This window comes from Arachis ipaensis, chromosome B03, assembly GCF_000816755.2.
Source record: "Arachis ipaensis cultivar K30076 chromosome B03, Araip1.1, whole genome shotgun sequence".
Taxonomy (NCBI): Eukaryota; Viridiplantae; Streptophyta; class Magnoliopsida; order Fabales; family Fabaceae; genus Arachis; species Arachis ipaensis.
The window spans coordinates 126,531,238-126,551,758 of record NC_029787.2 but is presented as its reverse complement, the minus strand read 5'-3'; the positions used below and the strand labels follow the sequence as shown (position 1 = coordinate 126,551,758).

General features: G+C 36.7%; 1 protein-coding gene across 1 annotated transcript; it reads left to right on the top strand.

The window, feature by feature from the left end:
* LOC107633972 lies at window positions 17,246–17,608 on the top strand. Its single transcript, XM_016337558.1, has one exon. It carries the CDS (start codon window positions 17,246–17,248, stop codon window positions 17,606–17,608), a length of 363 nt encoding a protein of 120 aa, XP_016193044.1.

Below are 20,521 nucleotides of genomic sequence, written 5' to 3'. Positions count from 1 at the left end.
AAGTGACAAAATGAAAAACACCAACACAGAAAATGTTATTAGCAAAGTCCAGTTCAGAGACTAAGTATCAAAAACAATGAGACAGAGGATGGAAAACATAGGGTGAGTTAGAATTAGGAAACATGCAAAAGATCCTAAGATTTTGAATCAAGAAGAGTATCAATTAACGGTTGAAAAATGAGTCTTTTTTCATCTTTGTTGATAATTTTTCTGAAGATATTTCGAAGAATGAATTATTCCATCTGTTTAATTGGATGGATGCATTAACGATAACTATGTATCACGAAAACAAACATGTGGTAATATGTATATTTCTGCGTTCATCCGATACACAACGAAAGGTGGGGCTCTGAAAGTTATAGCAGAAATGAATCGTATGAGATTGAGATGGAAAATTGTGTAAGTGGGAGAAACGAAGTATAGACGAACAACTGAGACAAAAGTTCGAAAGATAGCTTAGGAAGGAGGTGATAGTCGGAACAAGACGAATTCTCAGCCTCAGGGGAGGAGATAACCAAAGGTAGGTAGAGAAACTAATAAGGCACCAAAAAGAACCAGATCCGCATGGAATTGGGTGGACGAAGAAATTAAAGTGAAAGTATTGGTGATGAAAGAGAATCTGGACTGGCTATAGAGAAGTCTGGTCGGCGGTACGATGAAGGCAATTGATTTTAGATCCTTGAAAAAGATGATTGGAAAAAACCTGCCTCAAGTTGTCCAAGTACGGGAACTGGGAGCATATAAAATTTTTTTTATTTTTGATTCTGTATTGAATGCGGAAGAAGTATATACATTTAAAATGCATAGTCTCTTGCAATTCTTCTACAGTATATGGAGATGGGATGAGACGGAGCGACGTGAAACTCGAAAAGTGTGGTTAAAATACTACGGAGTTCCGTTACATGTGTGGTCAGCAGATACCTTTAGTATGTTAGGAGGTCAATGGGGGGAAGTAGTCAGTTGTGACAAAGTGACAGAATCGTGCATGTCTTTTAGTGTTGGACGAGTGCAAATTGATACTTGTATCATGGATATGATTAATGAATGGGTCCATATCACAATAGGTATTAGTGGATTCGATGTGCTAGTAAAAGAAGTGGGACGGGAGGCTTTTGGATTGAATTGTTATGAAGAAGCTAATGGAAAAAGTGACTATAGCTATGAACAACGAAGAATAGCTGCGGAAAGGCAGTGTGCAGGTACGAGCTTAAGGAGTGCACGGGCTACAAAACTGGCGATTTTCAACAACCAGACAGCCTGAAAGAACCAGAGTTTTTCACGTAAAATTGTTTTAATAAAATAATTTTAGTGCCCGAAATAGATTCAAAATTTATAAGTTTTAATTTGAAAATATAAAGGTGAAATTTGATTTCAATGAATTTTTCTGAGTTGGAAAATGTATCTTTTTCGAAAAGTTTTTGTAAAAATGCGTACTGGCGCTTAAGCTGGCAGTACCAGCTCTAGTCCGTCCAGTACCGCGTATTTTGGAAAATAAGATTTTGAAAATTGATTTATTGTTTTGAAAGGACAAAAAATAATTTATAATTAAAAATCGGACACTAATCTTAAAGGTTTTGTCTCAAAGTGGGCCAAACGAACCTAAAGCGCTAATGGGTTGGATCGAACCCAAATCGGACCCAAGGCCCAACATATATAACGCCAATTAATGAGCATTCAACTCATTTTTTACCTAACTTGAGGGAGAAGGGTGCAAATTTGAGATGAGAGGAGAAGAGGGGAATGTCACTATTCATCCTCACCTTCCGGGAGCCATAACTTGAGCTACGAAACTCCGATTGACGAGTCGTTTGCGGCCACACGAAGCTCTCGTCGAGATCTTCATTTCTATTTAAGAAAATATTGTAAGAAATTGAAGTTTAAGCTCGAATTTCTAGCCTTAGATTTCTACATTTTTTGGGTTAGAGTTTTTTAGTAGATTTTGTGATTTTGCTTGTTTAGGTGATCTCTAGTAGCGGGTAATTGTTGGGATTTATCCCAATCCTCTTTGGACAAGGTAAAGTTCCTCATAAACCCTTGTAGTATTGTATGTTGTGGTTTCTCGGTTTTTATTTTGGTGATATATATGTTATTAGTTTGAGCTTTAGTGCTTTTTGGAGTTGGTTGTGGCTTTTGGTTCGGCTTTGGTGGTTTGGAACTTGATGAAAACTTTTTTGGATCCATGCTTTTGGTGTTTGCGCATATTGGAAATCGGCCAAGGTATGGTTTCGGTTTTCTTTATGTAATATATAATGTTTCTGGACACTTAGGCTAGTTGACCTTAAGATATGATTGAATATTTTGGGTGTATGTTTAATTGTATGTGATTTTGATGTTTGGGGATAACTTGTATGATGGTGATGATGATATGGAGTTTTGGTATGAGGAATATATGAATTTGATGATGATTGTTGGTATTTAATGATTATGAGGTTGATGATGAATGTGTTATTTATTGTTGTTGATGAGGGCTTGTTGATATGGTTGATGATTGATGATGAATATTGATGTTGTTGGTAATTTGAAGGTGAGTGTTGAGATTGTTGATAAATAACGTGGATTATGAAGTTAGGATGATGATAAATTGCTGTTTGGATTGATGAGTTGTGTTGGTGGGTGTTGAGATTTGAAGATGGATGTTGATGATGATTTTGATTGTTGGTTATTGTTGTTGATGAGTTTTATGATGGATTTGGTTAATGTTAGATATTGTTTGGTAAAGATTATTGGAATTGATGAGGATTTGTTTTGGTTGTTGAAGTTGTTGTTGGTTGATGATGATTATGAGTGTGGATTTATGATTGAATTAGAAATTATGGATTGGTAGTGATATATGGGTAATGGTTGAGTAATTTAGGTGTGAAATTGAGGAGAATGATATGAAATGGTAAGATTTTGGATGTAGTAGTGTTTTATGATGATTGAGCAGGTTTTATTTTGGTTTTGAATTGAAAGTTGGTTAAAATTGAGGTTTTGAGATTTTTGGTAAAAATGAATTTTTGATGAAAATTTTGACGGATCATAACTTGAGTCTCAAAGCTTAAAATTGCATGAAACTTATTTTAACTTAAATATGGCTTTGAGAGCTTTAAATTGATATAAAGTTTGTAGAGAATGGATTTTTGTAACGAAAGTTATGATCATTCAAAGTTTGGTGTTGAAATCTGAATCCTGTGCATGCTGCAGAATTTGTGATTTCTGGTTTGTGTGCGCACGCACACCCCTGTGAGTTTTTGAAGCTGTGCGTATGCACAGCCTTGTGTACACGCACACATAGGGGAATTCTTGCTATTGAGAGCGTTAGCACGACCTGTGCACACACACAACCAATGAAGTTTTGCAACCTGTGTGCACGCACACGTTGGAATGTGCACTCTATTGAGGGCGTTCGCACGCCTTATGTGGATGAATAGAGTTGAAATTTTACTACCTGTGCGTATGCACACAATTTGAAAATCCTCCTGGGCGTGCGCACGCACACCATTGTGCGTACACACATGCCCTGTTTTCCAACAAAAATCTTGTTTTTAAATGTTTCACCTTCCCAACAAGCTTGTAAACTTCTGTGACACCTATTTAAGACGTTTTGGCTTGTTTTGGAGGTTAAATATAGAGAAGGTCTTGGGTGGAATTATCCGGGTATTATCTTGAAAAGTTAGAGAATGGAGGTTTAGGTTTTTGGTGTATTGAGGATGAGTTTGGTTGAGAGAGAAGGAAGAGTAGTGGACTTGGTGATTACTGACAACGAATTGAGAAACTGATGAACTAATGAGTTTGGAATGAAATTATGAATTGATAATGGTTGTGATGAGTTGAAGACTCAAAAAGGAATGATGATCCAGATGAATGTTGAGAGTGTGTCAGGCACTATATCCTTGAGTTAAGTGTAGTGATAACTAAGAGAGGAATGATGATCTTGTTGAATGTTGAGAGTGTGCCAGGCACTATATCATTGGGTTAAGTACGATGAGAACTCAGAGAGGAATGATGATCTTGTTGAATGTTGAGAGTGTGTCAGACACTATATCCTTGGGTTAAGCATGATAATGTGCAATGTACTATATCCCTGGGAATGAATTATGATTAATAACCTTTTCTGCTGCAAGAGTATGCCAGGCACTATATCCTTGGGTTGCGCATGCGAGTATGTCCGGCACTATATCCGTGGGCGTGGCAGAAAAGCTACATCTGAAAGGATGTATCGGATTGGCATTTATAGACCGACAAGTGATATCACGAGCCAATAGGATAGGCATTCATCATATGCATCTCTTATGTGTTTGTTTGCTTTGATTACTTGAGTTTGCCTAATTGTATAATATGTCTACTTGCTTATTGAATTACTTGTTATATATGAATACTACCTGTGTTTTACTTGCATTATTTGTGATTATCTGGTGCTGAGGAGGTTAGGTAGGCGGTGGCGAGGGGATCGCACGGAGGGTAGGTTGGTGAAGGCTGTGGGACAGCGGTGATTAGTTTAGTTAGAAATTCCCTAAGTTCAGATAACCCTGTTTATGGTTTATGGTTTAAGTTATTTATTTTGTTAAGGCTTGAATATCTATTTGGTGGGAAGTTCTAGGATTGCCTTCGGCATCCCGGAACCTTACATCTTACATTATTGGGCACTGTTACCATACTGAGAACCTTCGGTTCTCATTCCATACTTTGTTGTTGTTTTTCAGATGCAGGTCGTAATTCACCTCGGTGAAATTGCGGACATGGTGGCAGAACAGAGTATGGTTTCTTCCTATTTTATTTTTCTTTTATTTTGTTGCAGTACTTTCTCTCACCCTTTTTGTTTTAGATTACATGGCCTTAGAGGCTTACTTGAGAGATAAGTTGTATAAGCTGTTTTAACTCCAAAACTCTGTATTTTTCTATTTGTAACTAGTCGGCTTAAACTCCGCAGGCTGCGGCTAGTTTCTTATGATTATTATATTCTTATATCTATATATGTTCTATTCTCTTGCAGCTATACCTTGCAGTCTTGTGCGTTAGCTTCGTGTGAACGTTTCGCGCTTTGTAATTCTGTTTTTGAGCTTAATCCCTCATCGGGCTTCTAGAATATATTATTTCCTTCTACATAAATATGTATAAGCCTTAGAATTACCGTAACCTTTGATTAACCTTTGCTTTACGACTAAAGGTAAGGTTTAGGGTAATTAGGGTGTTACACAGCCGATGTGGTGATGGGAGAGTTGAGGGAAGATGGAAAAGATAAGGGCATGTTGGTAATTCCTGAAATTATTTTGAATGAGTGGATTAATGATCATTCAAAACACAATGAGGTAAAAACGGCAACGTATCAACCAATTTATGAAATAATTGAAGGGAGAGCGGATTGTATGGGATGTGATTATATTAATTATGAAGCTGATTTTGAAAAAAGTTACATGGGTTTATGAAGGTAATTTTAATGGGCTGGAAAGGAGGGACAAAAGAAATAAGAAAAATAAGGTTTTTTGTAGGCTTGGTGCTAAGTCCAACAAGTTAAGGATGTTCAAAAAAGATAGGAAAGGATCCTTGGGTCTGGTTTCCTCAATCAACTGGTTCAATGATGTTGGGTTGGGTCTAGAATCCGGGTTAGGCTTGATGGAAGTGGAGCACGGTTTCCACGATAGGGATGGGAACGCTAGGGAAGAGTTTACGGCAAGTGTGCAGGAAGCTGCATCTGTGAAACTTGCACTGGAGACCGGCGTGGAGATGACTGAGGGAGACCGAATCGGTGTTGAAGGAGGGAAGCTAAAGGCAGGCCACGGTAGAGGAGGCTCAACGCGGCAAGGGAGATGCGCAACCCTGAAGCCACCTATGTTGGGTCGTGAGATCGAGGGAGAGTTGGTGACAGAGAACCAAGCCGCTACTCTCCCAACGGTGACATTGAATAGAGGGACTGGTGGGTTGAGTTGGGTGTGTATGTTGATGATGATGGTGCGAAAGATGTTGATGAAAGATTGAAAGAACGGATGACAGGGATGACATTATGAATGATAGTGGCATGGATTCTGGCACAAAAGGAACAACATTGACAAAGGGACAAGGGGAGCTATCGGAACACAATGAAGAAGTAGCTAGGAAGAGGGTTCGGATAAGAATGAAGGAAGTAAGGGAGCAGAGATAGTATTTTGGAGGAGCAATGCTTGAAAATAGAAAAATTTGGGACCTTGCGTTGGAATTAGGTGCAATTTTATACAATGAAGAAGATGATATTATGGCTATTCTCCAAGTACAAAATGAAAAAAATTGCTCAAAAAAGAAGATAGATAAAACAGAAAGAAAAAGTAAGACGCTGCAGGCCCCAAAAAAAAGATGTGTAATAATTTATTAAAATAATTTTGTTCTTGAAATGTTAGGGGATTGAGGGGTGATGAAAAATTGAGCATGGTCAAAAACCTCAAGAAAAAATTTAAATTGAATATGTTAGGCTTGTTTGAGACTAAGTGGCAGGTAGTAACGAAGTTTGATGTAATAAGAATTTGGGAGAATGATGCTGCGAGATGAGAATATGTTGAGTCGGAGGGTGCTTCAAGTGATTTACTGTTAATTTGGGATGAAATAATGTTTAAAATGAGTCACTGTCATCAGTGGCGGAACTTGAAACAAAATTTTGGGGGGGGGGCAAATAGAAAATAATTGTCAAAATATTTTTGATATGGACCCTATTTAAGATAAGCTCCTCTAATCTCATCTCTCTGGTTTGGGTGATATTGTCAAATTTTAAACAAATATTTCAAGATCTCCTTCCAAAAAGTTAAGGTTAAAGTCATATGTAACTTTTTGAATTTTTGAAGGTTATATCTCACTTTCTTCGTAATTCATTAAAGTAGAAGAACTATCTACAGGTGTTGATATTGTAAAAGTTATATGTTCTCCTTCTTAAATATTAGCCATCCTCTTAAAAAATGTATCAATTCTTTGATTTTTTATTATTATTTTATATAAATATTTGAATATATATTCTGTAAAATATGTAAAGAAGAAGTTAGAAGGACAAATATTAAAATTTATAATATTTATTGAATTTTTTTATCAATTTATACAAATACAATAATATTAATACTTATTGAATATTCTATTATTTTTTATCATATAAAAAATTAAATTAAATAAATAGTAAAATATAAAATAATGTTAAATTAAATAAATAAAAAATATCTAATTTTTTATATTTGAACTTAAAGATAGAGAGAGTGTTGTTTATTGAACTTATTAGATACTTTAAGTCATAGTAAAATATTTAAGTCAATTGAACTATTTTTTATCTTCTAAAAAAATACTACTAAGTTTTTTATAAAAAGTTTGGGGGGCCATGGCCGCTCATGCGTCAGTTAAAGTCATCAGATGTAATTTTTTGAACTTTTGAAAGTTATATCTCACTTTCTTCGTAATTCATTAAAGTAGAAGAACTATCTACAGGTGTTGATATTGTAAAAGTTATATGTTCTCCTTCTTAAATATTAGCCATCCTCTTAAAAAATGTATCAATTCTTTGATTTTTTATTATTATTTTATATAAATATTTGAATATATATTCTGTAAAATATGTAAAGAAGAAGTTAGAAGGACAAATATTAAAATTTATAATATTTATTGAATTTTTTTATCAATTTATACAAATACAATAATATTAATACTTATTGAATATTCTATTATTTTTTATCATATAAAAAATTAAATTAAATAAATAGTAAAATATAAAATAATGTTAAATTAAATAAATAAAAAATATCTAATTTTTTATATTTGAACTTAATGATAGAGAGAGTGTTGTTTATTGAACTTATTAGATACTTTAAGTCACAGTAAAATATTTACGTCAATTGAACTATTTTTTATCTTTTAAAAAAGTACTACTAAATTTTTTATAAAAAGTTTGGGGGGCCATGGCCACCCCTTGTCTGAACTAAGCTCCGCCACTGACTGTCATCAAGGGGAGCTTTTGGTTGTGTGTTGAAGGGGTATTATTAAAAATAATTTCAATTATGCTTTCTTTGGTGTATGGGGTTCATATAAGAGAAGAGAAATTTGCTGTGCGGAAGGAATTGAGTTACATTGCAGGGTTACATTAGTCTCCATGGAAGACTTAACGAGATTGTACAAGTGGAGGGGAGAAAGGATACTGTCACACAGAGTTTTAATAAGAATTGAATACAAAAAGATATGCAACTGGTGGACTTCCGCTCAGCGATCTTGCAATCGGATTAACAGAATTTTACTAAGATTGCAGTGGCTGTAAATATTTCTATGAGTACAAAATTAGGAATACAAAATTAGGAGTAAGAAGAATGAGTACAAAAAATAGTTAATGAGTTTCAAACAATAATTCATACTATATCCAAGAACAAGACACAATTATACTCATCAATTATGTAGAATAAAACAGAAAATAAATATAATTAGACATATTGGTTTGTAATGAATTATATTATCAATCAAATTTATTCTTAAAAATATTATATTTTTGTGTTTTGTAAAACAGAAATTAATTTGTCCCCGATCAATTCCATATGTCAATTAACGTTTTACTCAACTAGTTTATGTACCATATAGTTCATCATTCTTATAATTTGACGAGTCCGAGTTGATAAGAGGACCAATTTAACAGACATTAATAGTTGTTGGAAATTCACAAAATTATTAAAATTTGTTGGAAATTAATATTGGTTTAAAAATTATTTGGAGATCAATTTGAGTAAATATTTTTTTTATTTAATTGAGTTCTTAAATCAAATTTTCTGTAAAAGAAAAACAAATTTAAAAATCAGATATTTTTGTTGAAGTTATAATATATAATTGTTTGTGATTTTTTTTACACGTTGGAATAAATAATTTTATTAACCCAAATCATCCAATCACCAAAAATATAACATAAAGCGGAAATGTATCTTTACTCATAAGAATTAGAAATTAATGGAAGAATTTGAATCTTGTGGTTTTTTTTTATCTTCCTCAACCAAAGCCTTCTGTATTCCTAGGCGGCTGAACTGCAACTCTTTTGATGGGAAAATAGCAACAAAGACAGCTTTGGTATATTGGGGACCGAAACCTTGAAGGCCTATTTATATTTGAGCATGACACTCATTAAACCCTAAAACTCAGATAAAATAGTATCTAAAGTCCAAAATATAATATATCTAAAATCCAAAAGATAATTATCTAAGGAACAAAAGATAATATCTGGTTTTATTCTCATTTAATTCCAAATCAAAAGTAATAATGACTTATTCAATTTAGCATTTATAACAATAAATGAGATCATCATTATATAAGTCATTTAATTTGAAATAGCATAATTTGTGAATATAATTAATATATGTATTGCCCACAAATAAATTAGGAAATTAAAATAATTTTCTAACAATCTCCCACTTGGGCTATACATATATTCTTTCTTGACATAATCACATCTTATAAACTTTATGCGCGCATCTGAATGTTATTTCTCTCATTACTTTAACAATCTGGTCCGTCTCATACATTAGATATGGAACTACCGCAGCTTTTATCACATTAAATATCGTGACTAAACCATGACAATCACCATCCTAATATACTTAACGACATAGATTAAATTTGGATGAGTAATATAGAAATTACATGCCAAGTGATCTCATGCATGTCTATTTCCAGCTGATCCAACTTTAAAACTTTATTGAGATCAAACACAATACAAATATTGTAAAAATAAACATTTCATATAACATGAAATAAACCATCAACTTAATTCTGCAGAAAAAATAACTCAATATCTGTCATAGGACATATAGAATAACCTCCCACTAAACAAAGGCATCACAAATATTGACACCCATCCAAGCAGTGTACTCATGAAAGACTTTAGGAATCAATCCCTTGGTTAATGGGTCTGCTAGCATATACTCTGTTCCTATATGTTCTATGGAAATATGTTTTTCTTGAATTTTCTCCTTGACAACTAAGAGCTTGATGTCTATATGCTTTGACTTTGTCAAGCTCTTATTGTTATTGGAGTATAGTATTGCTGACTTATTGTCACAAAATATCTTTAATAACCTTTCAATATCATCTATTATATGAAGCTCAGTGACAAAGTTCGCAACAATATGCCATGAAATCGGAATCAGAGTACCTAATGATCTCCAAATTTTCTGATCTCCGATAAGTAAGCATGTAATCCTTTGTTCTCTTTAAATAATGCATTACGCGTTTAACAGCTATCCAATGATTCATGCTTGGATTGCTCAAGTATCTACCCAACACTCCCACTATAAATGATATATCGGGACGTGTGTAGACTTGAGCATACATCAAGCTCCCTAGTGCTGATGCATAAGGTTTATCATGCATTGTTGTCCTCTCAAGATCATTTTTAGGGCATTGCTTGAGACTGAACTTGTCTCTTTTAGTTACGAGTGTGTCCATTGGTCTACATCTTTCCATGTCATATCTACTTAAAATCTTTTCGATATAGTTCTTTTGTGATCATCCAAGAATACCTTGAGAACGAACTCTTAGTATCTCGATTCCTAATACAAAGGAGGCATCACCAAGATCTTTCATTTCGAATTTGTTCGATAGAAATTTCTTAGTTTCATGCGACAAGCGTATATCGTTACTGGCAAGTAGAATGTCATCAACATATAAGACCAAAAAGATGTATTTACTCCCACTGAACTTGCGGTATACACACTCATCTATAATATTTACCTCAAAACTATATGAGATAATGACTTGATTAAACTTGTGATACCATTGACGGGAAGCTTGTTTGAGACCATAGATGGATTTTCTCCTTTCTCTGTTGGATCTCCTTAATGACACTTCTTGAGGTTGTTGAGCTTGCTGTATGGGTTCGATTGAGGAGGATTCTCATTATTTTCCTGTACTGTAGTAGCATCTTGAGCAACAACAATATTATCATTGTTCTCTTGTACTGCAACTGGATCTACAGTAGGATTCTCATTGTACTCTTGTACTATAATTGTATCTTGAACAATAATAGGAACAAAGACCTGATCATTGTCAGTTATAGAATCCTCATCAAAAGCTACATTCCTAATATTTCCTTCCCCCCAAACTCAACATCCTCAAGAAATCTCACATTTCCCATTTCAAAAATAGACCTTGATGCAGGATTGTAAAACCTGTACCCCCGTGAATGCTCAGCGTAACCAACAAAGTAGCAACTAATTGTCCTTGAATCCAATTTTTTTTCATGCGGCCTATAAGGTCGCGCCTCAACTAGACATCCCCAAATATGCAAATGCTTTATATTGAGCCTTTTTCCAGTCCAAATTTTATATGGGATTTTGTTAACTTCATTGTTTGGCACCCTATTAAGGATGTACACTGCGGTCTTTAAGGGTTCTCCCCAGAGTAACTTAGGCAAGGAAGAATGACTAATCATACTTCTCACCATGTCCTTAAGAGTTCGGTTCCTTCGCTCTGCAACACCATTCATACTAGGTTTGCTTGGCATGGTGTATTGCGGAACAATACCACACTCCTCTAGGAAAAGAGCAAAAGGCCCGGGACGTTGCTCACCTGAACTGTCGTATCTTCCGTAGTATTCACCACCACGATCAGACTCGACATCTTTAATTTTCTTTCCAAGTTGAAGTTCAACTTCAGCTTTGAAAGACTTGAAAACATCCATGGGACTTTTCATGAATTAAATATAGATACCCTTTAACAAGAGTAATCATCTATGAACATAATAAAGTACCGTTGTCCATTCCAAGAGACAGTAGAGAATGGGCCACATATATCAGTATGTATCAATTCTAAGACATCTTTAGCTCTATCGGTACCTAATTTCCTTTCGTTTGTCCTTTTCCCCTTTATGCACTCAATGCAGACTTCCAAGTCCGCCAAATTTAGGGGTCCAAGAATTTCATCCGACGCGAGCCTCTGAATTCTCTATTTAGAGATGTGACCTAGGTGTTTGTGCCATAATGATGCCGAATTCTCATTTAGTTTTTGTTTTGTACCCGTTTACATTATTTCATTATTATAGGAATTTAAGTCAAGCCTATATAGATTATCCACCAAATGACCAGAGTAAATATTATTCGAATTATAGAAGAGACTGACTTTATTGTCTCCGAACGAACAAAAAATAACCTAATTTGTGCAAACAAGAAACATAAATCACATTCCATCTAAATAATGGTACATAAATTTTTTCTAATAAATCCAAGTAAAATCCACTTGTGGAATGTAATCTAAAGGTTCTTATAGCTTCGACTGCAACTATATTGCCATCTGCCACATAGATGTATCTTTCAACATCACTTAGCGGTCGGCTCCACAAGCAACCCTACATAGTAACACTTACATGAGTAGTAGCAATAGAATCTACCCACCAAGTATCAACAGGTGCATAACTTAAACTAGCCTCAGAACAAACGAAAGTAAGAATTATACCTTTCTTTACATGTCAGGTGGCATATTTGGTACAACCCTTCTTCATGTGTCCCACCTTCTAACAGAAAAAACAGGTTGAAACTTGATCCTATTTTTAGCCTTTTTCTGCTGAGAAGGCACATCCGCAGTAGTATCACGCTTTCTTTTATACTGAGAGGATGAAGCCATGTGAGCACTTTCAGTCTTTATCTTGCTGTAGCCTCACTTCTTCTTGCACACAGTGAGATATAAGCTCATTTAATGACCAAGTGTCCTTTAGAGTATTATAACTCACTTTAAATTGCCTAAAGTGTGCAGAAAGGGAGATCAAAATGAAATGTACGAGTAAGTCTTCAGACAACTCTAACTTTAGTGCTTTCAATTTTGAAGCAAGATGAGACATTTTCATAATGTACTCCCTTATGTTCCCTTTACCTTTATATCTCATGGAGACAAGTTTGCTCAAAAGACTACTTGCCTCTGCCTTTTCATTCTTTGTAAAGAAATTTTCAACATCCTTTAGGAACTGTTTGGCATCTTTATCCTCAATAATTAAGCCCCGAAATGCCTCAAGAATTGAGCGCTTCATGATCATAATGCTCATTCAATTGGATCTCTCCCACTTCTCTATTTTAACCTCATTGAGATTTTTCGGAGTGGAAGTGGGTTTCTCCTCTCGAAGAGTTATATCCAGATCCATACAACCGAGGACAATCTCCATGGTATCCTTCCAAACTTTAAAGTTTGAACCATTCAGCATATGAATACTGCTAATTTGTGCAGAAACATTGGTAGCTGAAACCATAGTTTCTGGATTAGAACAAAAAGAACATGCAGTAAACATTAGTTAAATAATGAGAAAAATCTATATTGAGATATCTAGAACAACATTAATTTTCAATCTTTGGATAGAAAAATTAACTGTAAGTGATACTCTCATTGCAGTAATCAAATATTGTCAAAATTCCTGTCACACATTAAGCCTTTCTTTGGACCGACTTAATGTGCACATGGAGACTCAAATTTCGCAACCTATTTATTACCGCATATATTTTCTATTAATTGGCCAAACAATAACCTTCCTTTGGGCCGATTATTGACCGCATAATTAATAGAAAATAAACAAAAGTTTACAATACTTATTATTTGGCCAAATAATAAACTTCCTTTGGGCCGACTATCCTTCGCATAAATAATAAGCATTACTTTATTCTTAATTAATTACTCAAACATGTATTTATTATCAATATGTGTATACAATTCGGCTAAATATAGACCTTCCTTTGGACTGACCAATATTCGCATGAATTATATATCGCCATATTCCTTATGTTTTGAATAAATCAATTTTCACAAAAGAAGCTACTTTGGCAGCATAATGTTCAATCAATTTATTCCAAAACCAAATTTTTATAAAATAGATGAGTATAATAATCTATATTGTTACTAGTTTCCTTATACAACAACAACAACAACAACAACATAATCTTGTCTCACTAAGTGGGGTCGGCTACATGAATCAAACGACGCCATTGTGCTCTATCATGTATCATGTCTACAGAGAGACTATTTACATGTAGATCTCGTTTGACCACCTCATGGATGGTCTTCTTAGGTCTTCATCTGCCTTTCGCCCCTTGTCCATCTTCCATCTCATCCACCCTCCTGACTGGATGTTCTATCGGTCTTCTTCTCACATGTCCAAACCACCTAAGACGCGATTCAACCATCTTTTCCACAATTGGTGCTACTCCAACTCTCTCCCTTATATCTTCATTCCTTATTTTATCCAATTGTGTATGACCACTCATCCATCTCAACATCTTCATCTCTGCCACACTTAACTTATGTTCGTGCTCCCCTTTAGCCGCCCAACACTCCGTACTATAAAGCATAGCCGGTCTTATAGCGGTGCGATAGAATTTACCTTTAAGTTTTAAAGGCACTTTTTTGTTGCATATAAAACCAGATGCACTCCGCCATTTTGACCACCCTGCTTGGATCCTATGATTTACATCCTGTTCAATCTCTCCATTATCCTGTATGATGCACCCAAGATACTTAAAACTTTGAACTTTTCGTAGGATGTTTTCTCCAATCTTCATCTCTATATTAGGGTTTTCCCTTCTCGGACTGAATTTACATTCCATATATTCCGTCTTGCTACGGCTTAAGCGCAGACCATACACTTCTAAAGCTTCTCTCCATAACTCCACTTCTTATTTAGGTCTTCCCTTGACTCTCCCATAAGGACGATATCATCGGCAAAAAGCATGCACCATGGCATAGGCTCTTGGATGTGCTCTATGAGTACTTCCAAGACTAATATGAAAATGTATGGACTTAAGGATGATCCCTGGTGTAATCCTATACCAATAGAAAATTTCTCTGTCACACCACCTTGAGTCTTCACACTAGTTGTGGCCTCATCATACATGTATTTAATTGCACGAATATATGCGATCCTTACCCTCATCTTTTCTAAAACCTTCCATAAGACCTCCCTTGGTATCCTATTATACGCTTTTTCCAAATCAATAAACACCATATGTAGATCCTTTTTATTACTACGATACGTCTCCATCATCCTTCTTAAAAGGTAAACCTTATGTAACAATTAATTTTATTATCATTATTAATATGTACACATAACTTGGCAAAATATAAATCTCCTTTTGGATCAATTAATATTTATATAAGTGACATATACATATTAATCCTTATATCCTAAAAGGATAATCAATTAAGTTTACACCTAATTAATGGCACACATAATTTAAATTTTTTTGGACAATCAAAATTTAGCAATACTTTGTTAATATTTTAAAATAAATAAATTTATTACTTATTATAAAAAAAATAAAAACAAAAATTTTGCCGAACTGAAAGACTACCTCATATATATATAATCATAATGACACATATATATCGATCTATGTATCAATTCAGTAATTAAAATAAAAACTAAATATTTTTTATGATTAAATTATGAATTGCTCTGATACCACTTGTTGAAATAAATAGTTTTATTGACCCAGATTATCTATATTAAATCACCAAAAACATAACATAAAGTGGAAGCGTACCTTTACTTATAAGAGTCAGAAATTAATGGAAGAATTTGGATCTTGTGGTTTTTTTCGATCTTCCTCAACCAAAGCCTTCTGTATTCCTAGGCGGCTGAACTGCAACTCTTTTGATGGGGAAAGAGCAACAAAGACGGCTTTGGTATATTGGGGACCGAAACCCTGAAGGCCTATTTATATTTGAGCATGACACCCATTAAACTCTAAAATCTAAATAAAATAGTATCTAAAATCCAAAAGATAATATATCTAAAATCCAAAAGATAATTATCTAAGGAACAAAAGATAATATCTGATTTTATTCTCATTTAATTCCAAATCAAAAGTAATAATGACTTATTCAATTTAGCATTTATAACAATAAATGAGATCATCATTATATAAGTCATTTAATTTGAAATAACATAATTTGTGATTATAATTAATATATGTATTGCCACAAATAAATTAAAAAATTAAAATAATTTCCTAACATATATATCACTATATCTAATATGATATATGAAATTCATATATCTAATTAGAATACAGGAAAATAATATGTACTGTTAACAATACATCGCAATTAGCTTTAAAAGAATTCAATTCAATATAACATGCTATAAGTGAAATATTTTTTATATAGCTATCTACCTATTATTCACTATTGTATTGTTTTTCTTTTTGTTGATCATCATTCACTATGGTTTTAGCACAAACACAAGTTCGTTTAACACAAATTTTGGCTCATTAATTTAGATATAGAAAATATTGTGGTGTATTGGCTGAAAATGGGTATACTGTGTGTATTACACATATGTGGACGTATCAGATGGAAGCACAACACGCAGAGGCGTGTTGCCTGAACCACGTGGGGGGCGTGGAAGCGACGTGGCTGGATGAGGTTGAGCCAACTATTCAGCACCCAGGGGGCGTGCTTAGTCAGCATGCAGGGGGCGTGCTGACGTGGTGAAGACTGGTTGGCTTAGGAGGGGAAGTACGTGGGGGGAGTGCTGACGTGGCGAACATGCATTGGTCCAAGTATGCAGCACGTGGGGGGCGTGCTGAGTCAGCACGCGGGGGGCGTTCTGACACGTGTCAAAGCGTGATTGGCTGAGGCAGGCAATACGTGGGGGCGTGTTAAGTTCACCTCTCTATATAAGGCAGAGCTCGATAGTATTTTGCATACTGAAGAAGATTTGAGTGTGTTTTGAGTGTTCTTTGAGGCTGTTGTTAGTGTAATGGAGGGCACCACAAACTTGGTGGTGTATCGCAACGGTGAGATAATACATAATACTCATGAGGGAGTGAGGTTTGTGTCCCAGAATTCGTTTTCGTTTGTGGTTCCATGCACGATGACGTTAATGGAGCTGCAGAACGGCCTCTGTCAAAGCATGGAGAACGGTACGTTAATGAGAGTGAGCATAATTTTGTACCGGAATCCGATTGTAGTTTTTGGTGGTCTAATACAATTTGATGCCATGTCGATCACTGATGAAGCGAGTACGCAGAATATGTTTCAAATTCACCGGCAGACTCAGATGCAACACGCACAGATTGAGTTGTACGTTGAGTTTGAAACTGTAGAGGCAGTGGCAGTTCAAAATGATATAGATATAGATGATGATAGAACTGCAGTGTACGAAGGAATGAATAGTGATAGCGAATAGGACTTTGAAGCCACTTATGAGGCCGGCGACGAAGATGAACTTTTTACGCAGAAGAGTGCCGAGAGTCACGAACGCAAGCGTGCTGGATTTATGTACTCCGTATTTGCATAACAGCGGATAGAAGCAAATATGCAACAAGCTGGGAATATAGTTGTGCACCGCTTTGATAGACGAAATGAGGTGTTTGAGGTGCACAAAATGACTACCGGAAAGGTGTTAGTTGTTGATCTTGCGCGACGGACGTGTGACTGTGGGCACTTTCAGGTTGAACGAATACCATGTCGTCTTGTTATTGCTTACTGTGCTAACCAGTGTCTCGATTGGCAGTTGTATGTGCATGATGTGTACAAGATGACAGAGGTTCGTAAGGTATATAGATTTGAGTTCACACCATTAGGTGATCCCGAGACATGGCCTGCTTATGAGGGACCCACATTGGTCGCTAATCCCGCCCTGAGGCGAACGTCTAAAGGCAGGCCTAAACTAACCTGATACTTGAATGAAATGGACTCACGCGACATGTGTGGTCCTCGGATATGCCGTCTCTGTGGTGCTCAGGGTCATAGTGGAGTAGGTGTCCTCAGCATGCTGGACCGAGTGGTGCTGCTTCATAGTTTAATACGGTCATGTTTGTATTTTTTAATTTGCATTTTGTCAGTTGATGCTTTTGAAATTCGACGTGTTTGTATTTTTCAATTGGAGTCTATCCATTGATATTTTAATGTCCGCTTAATATTGTCATTAATTTAATTTCTTTTAAATATACAAAAAAGAACTACGAATTACATAAGTTAACAAACCAAACATTAAACACGATTTACATTAACTTAATTTTGAAAATAAAATCTAAAAAACCTAAACCCAAGCTCACTTCTTTTCAACAAACCAGTTCAGTCCCTTACCCATAATGCCCTGACTGAACCGCGATGGAATATACCTATCAGGTGGATTTCGCTCCGTCCGTAGGTCATATGGGTGACCTCGAACTGAATCATCCACTGCCGGAGCTCCCGAACCACCTGCCTCCGTAGAAGCGGCCAACCCGCCTGCCTATGCCGGAGCGGATGGACCGGGCTTGAACGTGTCAACAACTGCGTATGCCCACTGACGCTAGATAAAACTGCTATCACATGACGCACTCTCTGACATGTGGTCGGAAGTACGATGCCGCAAACCATGGGCCATATCTACTGATGCCCTATGTGGAACAGCCGACACCGACGGTGAAGGGATACCACTAAAATCTGACCAGCCACCCACCCCAGCGTTGGTCCAATGCGGTAGCTGTTGATCTCCGTTTCTTTCGCTGGAGAAGTCAAACCAATTATGACCGAAAGGAATGGTAAGTACGGGATCATGATGCTGGCCGGACTGACCTTGTTGACTGTGCTGAGAGTGCTGAGAATGGTGGCTGCCCTGAGAGTGGTGGCTGCGCTGAGTGCTGAGAGTGGTGGCTCTGCTGAGAGTGCTGAGAGTGGTGGCTTCGCTAAGCGTGATGGCTACCATGACTGTAGGCTGGTGGCTATGGTATATAATAAGGAAATGACTCAAACACTGCATGCTGAGGTGGCTGAGGGGCAGGTGGCTGTGGGGGAGGTGGCTGTGGATGATGAGGAACGTGCCCCGACAATATCAACAGATGTCTGTAGGAGCCTATGTACCAATCCCGGTACTCCACCGTCGGTAAAAAATCCCAGGTTGGAAGGGGGTGCAGATCCCGCAATCGACTGTGTTGCCTGTTGGCCCACTCCGCTATCCATGGCCCATGCAAAACTGTCCAGTCATGAAGCTGCACTCCACGTAGAACGATGTAATGCTGGTCAAGTGGAATATCCTTTGCTGCCCGCGGAGGAGGTTGTACATATCCAAACTGACGCATCACTCGGTCCGCAGGGTGCCACTCGACACACTCGAACGACAACAACGGAGCAACAATGTCACACACCTCAAGATGGGGATGCAACTCGTCGGGGACGATCAATCCGTCGTACGGGCGCCACTTAAACTGCCACAGTATTATTGGTATATTAGAACCCTAACAATAATAGTTGGAAAAACGGATAAGAAGAACCATAACTATTTACCTCCTGCATGTAGTCTATATCATGCCTGAATGTCTCTTCAGTCTTCGATAACCACGCTGTGGTTCGTTCCGAATGACTCCACCTGAAACATTATTAATAGAAAAAATTTAAATAAGTCACCATATGTCAAACATGCATCATGAATGTAACACAGGACTAAAATAAGACTTATTACCTCCTTGCAATGGGTATCTCGGCCGGTGGAAGGGTTTGTCTCGGTACGGGAGCAATACACGGCATTCGCTCCCATGCCCAAACAAACAACAGATTCAGAGGGTCATCCATCTCCTTTGTATCATATCGTGATGCACGACATAGTGCTCTGTAAAGATGTGCGAGACATGCTGACCCCCAACTATAAGTATGGATCCGCTCAAAATCGCGAAGTAATGATAGATATTTTGCATGGGCATATGCGGTCGACTTATCCGTGAATAGGGTCGACCCTAAAACAGAAGATCTGACATCTGACGTATCTCCTGATGGACTCCTCAGTGTCTAACGGCTCCGCGTCTCTGATACGTCGAACCCAACCCAGCTTTATATAGGACTTCGAAGAATGACTGACTGATGGCTCACGGCCAAATATCGCTATGCTCTGACTTTGCAGGAAGTCGCCACTACTATCTGTCCATCCACTGACAGGCTCTCCATCAATGGGTAGGCCGAATATGTGAGTGACATCCTCCAATGTCACTGTAACCTCACCGATCGGCAATACAAAGGTGTGGGTTTCTGACTTCCACCTTTCAACCAGAGCAGCTAAAATGGGGGTGAAATCCTCCAATCCTAGAGACGTGGTAAAATCCCGTGGCGCGTAAGTAGTTCTCCACCATCGGATTTCACCTATGTAGCGGATCCAGTTTACGCACCAACAAATTCCTGTTAGACTGCATCAACAAAGATATATGTTACATTAATTAAATAATAATCCATATAAATATTTTAATAAACATTCACAACCATTTTTTTTAATTCCTTAAACTAAAATTTTTTTTCACCGTATAAACTTTTAACTCACTACTACTCACTACACTCTTCTCACCGTAAACCTATACACTGAGACAGCCCACACTTCTTTCTTTTTCTCTAATTTCTTTCCTTGAGCAGCTATTTCGTTAATAATGGCGATGCATATATATAGAAGAAGGAGAAGAGCTCGCTGATTTTCGGAGGGGGCTGTCCCCTGCAAGCAGGCAGCCTGCAACACGCCCCGCGTAGTGCAGCAGTAGCATTGGAACTCCGCGTGAATCTCTATTGCGCTTCACGGGTCTCCAGACACCACGCCCCCTGCGTGGTGAGTCAGCACGCCCATAGCGTG